Genomic DNA, 12,953 nt, shown 5'->3' with positions numbered 1-12,953 from the left:
CCTCATCTTCCAATTCATTAATAGAATAAAGTGCTTTGTTTGTAAGATACTCCTTAATTTGTATTTCAAATTTGTTATTATTAGTTTCTTTTTTTTATTTCTTCAGGTAAATAGTTAAGAAATCTTATCCCCATATAATTAGTTTTCATTTCATAAAATGTAAAATTGTGTTTGTCAGTGATAATTTTGTTACCTGTATTATAGTCATGTCATGCAAATGCATTGTATATCCGTTAATTCTTGTTTAACACTACCGTCAAACATTTTAAATTTGCATTTTTCAGGTGGAGAAGCAACAAGATCTAAATGACGATGATAGTGGATCAGAAACTGGCTCCGAATCTATGCTTAACTGTGGTAAGTTTTACTTATTTTGTAGCCAGATTTAACTAACTAAAATTATTAATTATATTTAACTAACTAACTAATATCCTAATAATATTGTAAATGTGAAATTATCCTTGTTTGTTTATTTTCACGCGTAAACTACTCAACCGGGTGTACTGAAATTTTACATGCACATTATTACAGTTCCTGGGATGAATATAGGCCTATTCTTATTTCAAACCCCCCCCCCCTCCCCGGACAACACCTCACTGGTCTTCAAAGCAGCGAAAAATACCATCTTGGTCACTAAAGTTGTGTAATATTAATTGAAAGAGCCTGTCAAATGTAATCAACTGTTCTGTGTAAACATTGTTTTATTATTTTCAATTTGAAACTTGTCTAAAGAGTAACCATAATTTTTCACGCCGGTTTAGTATTAGCAATTAGGTAAAGACTCGTCTATCTTAGAAAATATCCTGAAACATAAGAAGGTCAGAATCTGACTCCGAAGACTCCCTTTGAAGTAGTCCACAACAACTATGCTAGATGAAATTTCGCTGGACTGTTCTTTTGAACTAATGTAACCATCTCCAACTCTAAATGTTCTAAAATTTGAAAACTTTTACTTTAAATTTAAAGACTGATACAAAACCCATCTAATTTTCTGATGACAAAAGTAGGCTTTTCTGATCTGTGATATGTATTTTCTTGATTGGGAAACGAATCAAAATCAACTATGGAAAAAAACATACTAAGAACAAAGTAAATTACAATGACCATTATTGTAAACCTTTTGAGGATATTTTCTTGATCGTTCAACAAGACAAACTGAACATTAGTGTCGGAAATATAATTCACTTGAACCAGCAGTGGTCATACACGTGCATCGCTTATTAAATTTCATGCAAGTAACTGCTAGCAGTACAGATATAAGAGGCAATGTAATCTAAATTTTACTTTTTTCTTTTGAAAGATGTATTCTTCTCAGAGCTGTATATGTATATATACTTTCTTGATCGGGAAAGAGGCAAAATCAGCTATTAATTATGGAGTATCCTATCTCCAGAATCATCAAAGGAATATAGCCTTGTTGATGAGAAACTTTTTAAAATTTATTTTAGATTTATTGCTACATTATTACGATTTCTTGTGAAATGATTGTGATTATCTCGTACCAATTAATGTTCATGAAGTTTGCTTATAATTGACAAAATAGTTTCAAAATTATACATCCCATAAATTGATTTAAAATATTATACATCCCATAATATTTTCTTTTTAAAAGTATTCCTTAACAGATGTTCCTATCATGAAGATTAAAAATTATTCTAATGGCTTATTTCTGCATTTTTAGAATAGAGTTTAGATTATTTACAGCAGTAGCACTGTGAAGTGAGATTCCAAAAGATGTTATTGAGTGAATATATAAAAAATAAATACATTTCATGTTTCTTTTTTACACAGGTTTCTCAGTCTAATGAATGCATATAAACATGATGAAATTTTGGAAAGTAATATTTTAACATGAATGTTCCAATTAAGAGTTTTGTATATTTCTAAAACCTAAAGTTTTATACTGTCCTTATTTTCAATTATTTTATTACAAATTGTGACTGTAGGGTGACATTTGTTTATAGTTTGCTGAGTTTTAAAATGAATAAAATTAGTTATGTCTGCATTTATTAGAATTAACAAAGTAATTTAATAAATTTATGTCCGAATTTTCTTTGGTTTCCAGTTAATAGTTGAGGCTGTAATTTTCAAGTTAGTGTTATCAGCATACAGACATAATTTACTACCCTCACTGAGTTGAGAGAAATATTTTAAGTAGCAAGTGAACAATAAAGAATGCAAGATAGATCCCTGAGGTATTCCATATTTTACTTTTTCCAGTGAGGATTGGTAAGGGATTTTGTAATTGTTTTTAATTTGAAGAATTTCCACAAATTGTTTTGTAAACAAAACATATGTAAACAAAGTACATGTTATATATATGAAATCTCAGTATGCCTACAGTGAGACTGGTATTCCTGATTGCAGATTCTATAAACCAAGCCCTAGATCTCGATGTAAACGACTCTGGACCTGGACCTTCTTCACGTGTAAGTAAACAGTCTGATATATTGACTTATTTCACAGAAAATATCTTTCTCTTTAAACATATATTTTCTCCTTTCAGCAGACTACCAGTTTACTATTATGTACAGTGTCTGCATAAAGTCGTGCCACACGTTTAAATAATTTTATTTATAAAGTATATACATACAGCACGATAATGAGATTAACATTAAGCAGTTCTACGTCAGTATGTGTATAAGAATATTGAACTTTGATAACCGAAAAAATACACTGAACTTTTCTTTGCAAAGTTACCATGATGACTGTTTTGTGAAAACGTTAGTCACACATTACTGTATGACAACAGAGGGTTACTACTGAAAAAGAAATTTTACAAACAGCTGTTTTAATTTACACCTGTGTAATAGACCTGTGATCAATAATAGAGTAGCTATAAACAATAAAAAAAGTGTGACATGACTTATGGATACACTGTATATATGAGGAACCGTTAGTCTGCTGAAGGGATGGACTTATCTAAGATTTAGGTTTGGAGGAGTTCTTGATTTAGTTACTCATTAGTTTCCGTCTCCTTAACTATGACGAGTTACAGTCTTTTGGTAATTAAGAGAATAAGAATAAGAATAAGAATAAATTTATTTTCTCAGGATAACATAAATACATACAGTAGTTACAAAGCGTGAAAAAAAAAAACAAAACAAAACAAAAACTCTCCCAGGTCTGACCTTAATGAAGAAAAAAAAATATCAAATTATACAAACTAAAAAAAACCTTTGTCCAAATTGTTAAGTCATAACTACTATGTACATTACAACAACTACAATATGAATGTTAATTAAAGTATACATCAGATAAAAGCTAACAAAATACACAACTAGAGGAAGAAAAACTAATAACATTTTTAATATGTACATATAAAACAATATTTTAAATCCTGAGAAAATTTAGGGCCTCCAAGGCAAGCCTGTTTAGAGGACACCGTGTAATTATATTATTAAAAACTAAAAAAAATAAAAAGTTCAGACAGTTAAATTTAAAAAAGAAAAAAGTCCCTATAAGCTATTTTATTGAAATTTTGTAATCATGTGTAAGATAATACATGCTACTGGAATCTATTTCAGGGTAAATTTTGTGGACCATGCTTGGAAAATTAATGAAAATTTAATTCATTTATTCCTGAACCTCAATTAAAACCTCAATGTCGCAGAAAGAAAACAACCATTGTTTTAATGTCTTCAAAAAACAGAATTTTGACTTTTTAAATTTTATTTCATTAGGAATTTTGTTAAATATTCTTGGGGCTAAAAAAAAGTAAGTTTTAGTAAAAAATGTTTTTTGTGGTTTAGGTGTTCTAAAGTTATTTGCATTGCGAAGTTTAAAACCTATACTCATTAATGTCAACATCCGGTAGGTTTCCACTCTTATCGTAGAAACAACTTTAAAGTTTTGTACACAAACATAAATCTTAGAGGTAAAATATTAAGGCTGACAAATAGAGGGAATGAGGTTTCAGTTTTAGGTTTGTTTACTATAATTCTAATAAAATGTTTTTGAAGTTTCAAAATAGGCTGTAGCTTTGTCTTGTAAGTGCCTCCCCAACACGAAATACCATAGTCTAACCGACTGTTTACCAATGAAAAATAAAAAAGACGTAATATCTCTTTGTCACAAAAATTCCTCAGAAAATAAAAAACTCGTAAATAATTTTTTAATTTAGATTTCAATACTAATATGTGGTTATTCCAGTTTAATTCTCTGTCTAACACTACGCCTAGATATTTAACTTCACTTGCTTCTGCAAACCGGTTTACAAGATAAATTGCAAATAGAATTATTGCAAAGACAATTAAAACATTTATAAATCCGGCGTCAAAAGGCACTTGACCTCTTAAACTAAAATTAATATAACTTGTCTTCTCAGGGCTAAGAACCATTCTGTTTTTACAAAACCACCACTTTAGCGCTTTGAGATCAACATTCATAGCAAGCTCTATATCACCCCAGCTGGAGCTGGAATAACACAAAGCAGTGTCGTCAGCAAAACAAGTTATACTACCCTGAAGACTAGCATTACAAAGATCATTGATGTAAATTAAGAAAAGAGTAGGGCCTAAAACTGATCCTTGAGGTACACCACACTTAATTTCACCCATTGCACTGAAAAACTCCATTAATTTTTACACACTGTCTTCTAGATTTTAAATAATCTTGAAACCAATTTAAAACAACTCCCCTTATCCCACAGTCAAACATTTTTCCCAATAATATTCCGTGATCAACAGTGTCAAAGGCTTTTTTTATGTCCAAAAAACAGCCCACTAACATGTTTGTTTTGGTCAAGTCCCTCAGAAATTACTGTCCTACTGTGGATTTAAAACAGTTATTGAAGGCTTACAGCATGTTGGGAAACTGGTTTACCTTTGTAGCCTATTCACTGCACAATATATAGGCCTGACAACCAATAGGCTAAGAATAAGAATGAGTAGCCATAGACAAATATATATATTTTTAACTCTTTTAAAAGAGTTCATTTGACTTTCCAATAAGGAGTCAAGCGACTGCCACATGGAAGATTAAAACAAGCTGAGTAAGTCCAGACTGGAGATTTACTCTCCTGTGCTTTCATAAACTGCATCAGACTGCAACTCAGCATAGACTACGTTCTTAAAATTAATGTTCACCAGTGATTTGAAAAAGTCTATCTCCACATGTCAGTACGTGGAAGCCTCGACACATATGTTTATAAATTTGCTTTGATGGCAGGTTTGCACCACCTCCTCTTAACCCTGGAGCTGACAACTACATTAGGTCTAATTTCATAGAGTTCCAGTTTTACATTAATAAAAAAACCCACAACTGATATTTATTAGGTTGTATAGCATATAATTATTCTCAATGAAAAATTTAGAAAAGAATTATTATACCATTGATAAAGTTATTTTTTTACTTCATTTTGTTAAGACTTTGATTTACAACAAGAAAAATGTGGTGGATCATGCCTGAAAAACTTATTAAATTGAAAGCTAGAAAACTAGAAACTTTTGAAAAATAGATATTATCTGTTAAATTCTACGTAGTTTGTGTATATGCTTTATTTAGTTTTCATAGTAAAATAACTCATCTACAACATTAAACATAACCTATATCACTTCCCTCCAAATCTAATTGATCAGAAACAGGCTCCAAGCCTATAAATTCCTTCAGATCTGATGAACTATCTCGAAAGTTTTCCTTGCTATTTATGATAATAGTTTGCATTGCAAGAAATAAGATTATTAGTTCACAAGAAAGAGCTATAGCCAGGGTTTCACAAAACTGTACCATACATATTACCATTCAACAGACATTTATGAAAATAGCATAAAACTTATGTATACTTCACTATAAATGAAAATTATAACAAAATTACAATTATTGAACAAAATAAATAACACAATGACCAATTATAATCAGACTGTATCTAGCAAATGTAATGTAAACAATGCCTTAGGAACCAGACGATGCCGACATGTGGTTATTTTCAAAATTCAAAATTTCAAAATTTCAAAATTTCATGTGGTTATTCACTGAAATAGTTGCATGTGTTTTGAAAGTGTCCCACAGTGTTGTTTTACAGCTCATTTTAATATCAGTGCTATTTGAAGTTTAAACAATAGTTTTTATATCATATTTTCAAAAGTGAAAGAGTTTTAAAGAGTAAATATTTTAATCCATAAAGTTGAACATTTTTAAATTGTTTTAATCATACAAATATTGGTAACTTACTAACTAACACTAAAAATAGAATAATTTTTATTTAATTGTATTTAATACAGTGATTTTATTAAACATTTACTTCAATACTTACAAGTATAAAATATCTTCAAACTGAACTGGCATTTGTAACAATAAAATAATTTTTATTTTCACTTTCACTTTTTACTGTGCAGTAATGCTGTCACAACAGGTTATTACCGTATCTGATTGTGAGTGAGCAGGTTTGAGTTGATACTGAGTGACTCTTGTTCTCTTATCAATAAGTACTGATAGCTCAGTGTGTAAGGTGGACATCTGTCAAAGTTCAATATTAGATCAGTGGTTCAAATCGTTCAACCTGGCATTTCTTTTTGCTTATTTCATTTAAATTTATTAAACTATCCAAAATTAATTTAATAGAGTACAGGACATATTTAAGTAGCTACATTTAATTTATTAATAACATTTTGGAAAAGAAGTTATTAGAAACATAAAATAACTTATAAATAAACTTCCCAGTCAATAAATGTGATTAAATAATTAACAAATACTACTTGCTTACTTTTTATTTTAAAACATGGGAAAATACAGAAAAAGCAGCATATACAGTTGTGAACAATGCAATAAAAAACTGGGAACCCGAGGATACAGTGTAGAATGCACTACTTGTGAAAATTGGTTTCATAGAACTTGTACTGATTTATCCGTTAAGCAGTGTAAGGGAATTAAGGAGAGATATTGGGTGGAAGTGTAATAGATGCTCAGTATCGGATCATCAGCAGACTATTTTACATAAGGAAAATAAAAACGAAAAGAGTTATAATGAGCCAGGAAATCGAAGAGGCAGCACTAATGATGACACGGACAACATCAATGAGGATTTATTGCAGCTGAATCAGGAGCTAAGGAATGAACTAGAAAGTGTAAATTTGATAGTGACTGACATGGGTAAGCAGTTGGAGGTATCAAGATGTGCAGAAAAGAATCTCGCAAACAGATAACCAGCTTAGAAACCCTAACTTATAGAAAGAGAAGAATTTATAATTAAATTACAAATGATAGAAAACAAAAAGAAAGTATTAACGTAAATAATGCAAGTGAGCTTTACTCCACTATTGTAAAAGTACAAACTAAAAATAAAGATGTCCGAAGAAGTTTTGCCATTACTAAAGCCAGAACAACCTATAGTGTGTAAAAAAATAAATTTCAAGCATTAAGCGAGTCGGAAGTAGAGGAGAGTACTTCTGAGATAAAAGGATCACAGGCAACAATGACAGGAATACTGGAAAAATATAACCAGCCAACAAACTCGAGGTCAACAAAAACCAAGAAGCCCAGATTGCTGTTTGTGGCAGATAGTCATGGGAAGCATATGTCACCACTTCTGGAAGAAGAACTGGGGGAGAGTTTCACTGTGGAAGTTGTCACAAATCCAGGAGCAAATTTTAACTATGTTGCTCAAAATTTGGTGGAGATGACGTCTAATTTTTACAGCTGAAGACCATGCAATATTTCTCTGTGGAAGCAATGACTGTGATCGAGTCAAGGATCATGAATTACTTGTAAATAGTTTTAAGTTAGATAAAATAGTAAATGTAGCATCTAAAACAAATGTACATATTCTAAGCATTCCATTCCGTTTTGATAGCCCTAAAGAAAACTTTTGCTATTCACTGTGTAAATGCAAAACTACATAAATGTATGTCAACATCTAATATCAGAGGTTTTATAGATTTATCAACCATTCAGCCTAACTACTATACAAATCATGGCTTTCATTTTAATAGAAGAGGTAAAGCTTTACTAGCTAAGTTGATTAAGACAAAATGTGAACAAATACCATTGCTGTGCTCAGAGTAACACAAACACACAAGACAATTCAATCACACATAGAATCTCTAATATCCAGAACAACAACTCCATGAGCAATAAAAACACATGTAGTCACTTGTCAACAAACCTTCATTAATGTCACCACTGTCACCTTTTTTAGCAAATCAATTGCAGAAGAGCCCAGTAAAATAGAGCAGAGTAAAATAATATCAAAAGGTTCAGTTTTACAAAAAATAACAATATATAACAAATACAAATAACATTACCAATTTTCATGACAACATACAGCACCCTGCCCTCATCAACTAAAAGTTTATATGATTTTTCTCAAGATAGTAGGCATACTAAGGCAAGGAGCTGTCAATCATCATCCAAGTTTTCTATTTTTCATCAAAATGTTCAACATTTGTCATCCCACTTAAATATTGTTAAATATAAATTTAGAGGAAATACAACCAGATATCTTGGCACTAACTGAACATAAATTGACAGCAGCAGAATTGGTTGGGTTACACATTCCTCAGTACAACATTTGCTCGTCTTTTGTGAGATCTCATTCATCTGGAGGTGGAGTGCTAATATTGGCTAAAGAGCATATACATTTCAGATGTATTAAATTACCAGCAGTTGAAGCTCTCTTAGGAGAAAAAGAATTTGAGTGCTGCCTGTCTGAAATAACTATAGATAAATTTTCTTTTGTATTGGCAGTTTTATATAGATCACCCCCAACACTGTCTAGTAGACAAATTTTTAAATAATTTAGATATATTGTGTAATGTACTATGTCATAAATTAAAAAAATGTGATTTTGGCTGGAGAGATATAAACATAAATGTATTAAAAAAAAGATATAATTTACACTAAATTTAGTAATATATTAAAAGTGTATAATATGAAATATTTGGTGGACTTCCCAACTAGAGTTACAGCTGATTCTCAGACAGCCATAGATAACTTTATTACGAATATAGATTGTACAAAATTAAATATATCAGGTATCATAAACTCAAATATCCGATCATGATGGTCAACTTCTAGAATTTTTAGAATTAAATTGTGTTGATTCGAGTAAAATGAATATAAAAAAACTATGCAGAAGATTTACTTTGAATAACACTGAAACATTTTTTTGCGAGATATAGCAAAGGAGACATGGATAGAAGTTTATCAATCACCGGTAGATATGAAATATCAACTATTTCATAGTATTTTTAGTTATATTTTCGAAATACATTTTCCTAAAATTAGTCAAACTGTTAAACATTTTCTTTAGGACAAAAAATGGATTACAGATGATATACAAAATTTTAAAAAATGAATTAGTTGAACTTGAGAAGCAATTTAGAATTTCCAAAAACACAAATTTGAAGTTAGTCATAAAAGGAAAGAAAAATGTACTGAAAGAGTGCATGAATAGAAATAAACAAAAATACTTCGATGATAAAATTCTATACTCTGACAACAAACCAAAAAACAACTTGGAAAATAATTAAATATGAGGTAAATAAACAATCCAATATAAATCATAATAAAAGTATTATTGCAAATGGAAAATTAATATCTAATCCTGTTACTGTAGGAAACACTTTTAATGATTTTTTTGTGACAGCCGTTGACTTGCTCTAGTATTACCTAACATACCTCAGCTCAACTCTATTTATACCAATAGTGAGCATCTTCTGACCTGTGCTCGGCCATGTTTCAGATTTCAACCGGTGTCTGAGTATCAGTTAAAAACAATTGTTTTGTCATTTAAAACTAAGTTTTTCTGTGGGGCACGATGATATACCAATTGATATTGTGAAAAAATCTGTTAACTTTATTATAAAACCTCTTGTCCATGTAATCAATTCTTCTTTAATTCAGGAATATTTCCTGATATTTTAAAAGTTGCCAAAGTTGATTCCTCTCTTTAAAAAAGGTAATGTGACTGATCCAGCATGCTATAGGCCAGTGTCATATGCTCCCATTTTTTTCTAAAATATTCGAAAAAGTTGTTTATGATCAGCTTTTAAAACACCTAGAGTCTAATGAACTGTTGGACAAACAACAACATGGCTTTCGTCGTGGGAAAATCAACAATAACGGCCGGTATAGAATTTATCCAGTCCATTATTGACTCAGTTGATAAAAGAGAAAAAGTAATTGGGATATTTTTAGATCTTACCAGAGCATTTGATAGTGTCAGTCATGTAAAGTTAATAAGGAAATTAAACAGCTTCGGTATATATGGAAAGGAGCAAACGTGGTTGATTCCTATTTAACAAATAGAAAACAATATGTAGAAATAGAAGAAACCATTTTTCACAATAAAAATCATTATGTGAGGGCTCATAGATCACAGCTGCAGACACTACGGCATGGTGTGCCCCAGGGGTCTATCCTGGGTCCTCTATTGTTTTTTATGTTATATAGGAGGTTTGCCAGGGGTTGATGGAGGGGTTGGATGGTGGCGTGTGTCTGTATGCTGATGATTCAAATGTTTTGTTTTTCTGGTCAGAGCTTGAGAATATTGAAATTTCATCATATATTGGTCTAACTAGGATTAAGGATTTTTTTGACAAAAATAATCTTTTATTAAATTCAGATAAATCTAATTATATTTCTTTTTCTACAAAGCAATCCAGATCAAAATTTAAACTGTGACATTTTTCTAGACAATGACAGACTTAAACAAGTAGACCACACAAAGTTTTTAGGACTTATAATAGATAAAAATTTAGCTTGGGATAAACATGTAGATCATGTTACTAAGAAGATGTCTACTGGTCTATATGCATTGCGACAAATGGCAAAAATTAGTAATTTACATACACTTAAATTAATATATTTCTCTTTGATCCATTCACATTTAGCTTACGGAATAAGCATTTATGGAGCAACAACAATAAGTAATTTAGATAGGCTTTTGGTCCTACAAAAAAAATCTTTGAGAATAATGAAAAATTTAAGATATACAGATTCTGTTAAACATATTTTTTCTGAACTTGGAATTCTGACAGTATATGGTTTATATACATATTTGAATCAATAATTTATGTAAAACAATTTTTTGATCCGATACTACAAACCAATAAACATACATATAATACCCGTTTTAATAGACATGTCGATCAACACAATCTTGAATTTTACAAAAAGAAAACATTATTACAGAGGTGTTAGATATCTACATAATTTACCAACAAAATTTATAATGGAAACAAATCTGTTAAAAATTTAAAAAAGAAGTCAAAGATTATTTAACTAATTTGTCTCTATATTCTTTTGAGGAATATTTCAATACAAAAACCAATTAAATTCATTTAAAGAAGAATTGAAGATAAATTGTTGAGATGTTACGATTGTATTTTTTTTTACTTATATTTTAAAATTAATATTAGTATTTAGTTTCATTGTAGTGACGCTATTCTTTGTACCTTGTACATATTACAGAATAAAGTAGTTTGACTATGACTACAGCAGTAATGGCTGTCACATCATCAAACGAAAACTGACTGATTTCAAATGTTGATTGTAGAAAAACAGTTTGTGTTATCGTTCACATTATTAAAACATTTGATTATTGGTTGAATAGGCTTTTGAATGATGTGTAAAACATTACTGATCAACATGATTTTACACTATATAAAAGGCTGCAAAATGCATAATGTGTTTGCGTTAACGTTGATTTTATATTTCCCATTATGGCATCATGACTCTTATAAAATCAATGTGTGCCAGTATTAGAGTTAAAAGTCATGAATAGGCTCAGATGAATTACAGCATTGTTGATTGGTGTTTTGAGATGTTATTGCCTTTTAATATCAGGTGCATGATGCTAGAATTATGGTTGGAGGATTTTTTTAAATAAATAAAAAATCTCAATGAAAATAAATATTACGAGGGCAAATCAAATATAAACGGTAATTTTGCTGTTGACTGTACCAAACACGTTCGGACGTGATGCGGCTGTGGGCGATTGTCGTTTTGCTTAATAGGAGTGGGGGGAACTGCTTGCTTCAAACTAGCGTTGTGTTCTGCCTTCAGTACAGCCATGACCGAGTGAGAGGTACATCCATCTGTTGCACAACGCATCGTCATAAAATTTTTAACAAATGAAGGTGTTAAGCCTTCGGAAATTTTTACTCGTTTGCAGGCACAGTTTGGGGACACTACTCTGTCTCAAAATCGAGTGTATACGTGGGCCAGAGAATTTAGGGATGGCCGAGAACGTGTTGAAAACGAAAATCACGGTCGACGCCCAAGGTCAAGTCTTACAGATGACAACATTAGTGCGGTTCGACAGCTTATTGAAGGTGATCGCCGGTTAACTGTTCAAGAAATCTCGTCGGAAATTGGTACCAGCTACGGGAGTGTTCAGTCTGCAATCACAGACCACCTTGGCTTCAGAAAAATTAGTGCTCGCTGGGTTCCTAGGTTGTTGACCGGAAATCAAAAACAGGTCAGGTCGGAGATTGCTGGGAGACTTCTGCAACGATTTCAAGAAGAAGGTGAAGATTTTTTGAGGCGCATCGTCACATGTGATGAGACGTGGGTCCACCATTACACTCCCGAATCGAAAATGGCAAGTAAGGAGTGGCGAAGGAAGGATGAAGGCTGCCCAGTGAAAGCCAAAACTCGTCTCTCAGCCGGAAAAGTTCTTGCAACAATTTTTTTTTACTCAAAGGGAGTTCTACTCATTGATTTTCTTCACGATCAACGAACAGTGAATGCGGCTTACTACTGCCAGGTGCTACAGTCAGCAAAAACCAGTTACCGGAACAAAAGACGAGGTGTGCCCATTAGAGATGTCATCCTTCTCCATGACAACGCAAGGCCTCACACCGCATTGTTGACAAGGGATAAATTGGAAGAAATGGGCTGGGAAACTCTCGAACACCTTCCTTACAGTCCAGACCTGTCCCCTTGTGACTATTTTTTGTTTGCGCCCCTGAAAGAATCACTTGGAGGAAAACGATTTGAAAACAATGAAGATG

At 31.5% G+C, this 12,953-nt stretch overlaps 1 protein-coding gene across 1 annotated transcript in view; it reads left to right on the top strand.

Annotated features, from left to right (window-relative positions):
- Positions 1-284: 284 nt before the first annotated feature.
- The window catches only part of LOC124372135, a gene marked incomplete at its 5' end in the record, with an annotated part of 17,414 nt that continues 4,745 nt past the window's right edge, over positions 285-12,953 (top strand). The window contains 2 exon segments of the mRNA XM_046830502.1: positions 285-357; positions 2,368-2,429. Coding sequence (XP_046686458.1) covers positions 285-357; positions 2,368-2,429 — 135 coding nt within the window.

This window comes from Homalodisca vitripennis, unplaced genomic scaffold, assembly GCF_021130785.1.
Source record: "Homalodisca vitripennis isolate AUS2020 unplaced genomic scaffold, UT_GWSS_2.1 ScUCBcl_2576;HRSCAF=7483, whole genome shotgun sequence".
Classification (NCBI taxonomy): Eukaryota; Metazoa; Arthropoda; class Insecta; order Hemiptera; family Cicadellidae; genus Homalodisca; species Homalodisca vitripennis.
The sequence above is the reverse complement of the archived record's forward strand: the minus strand, read 5'-3'. Positions and strand labels throughout refer to the sequence as shown.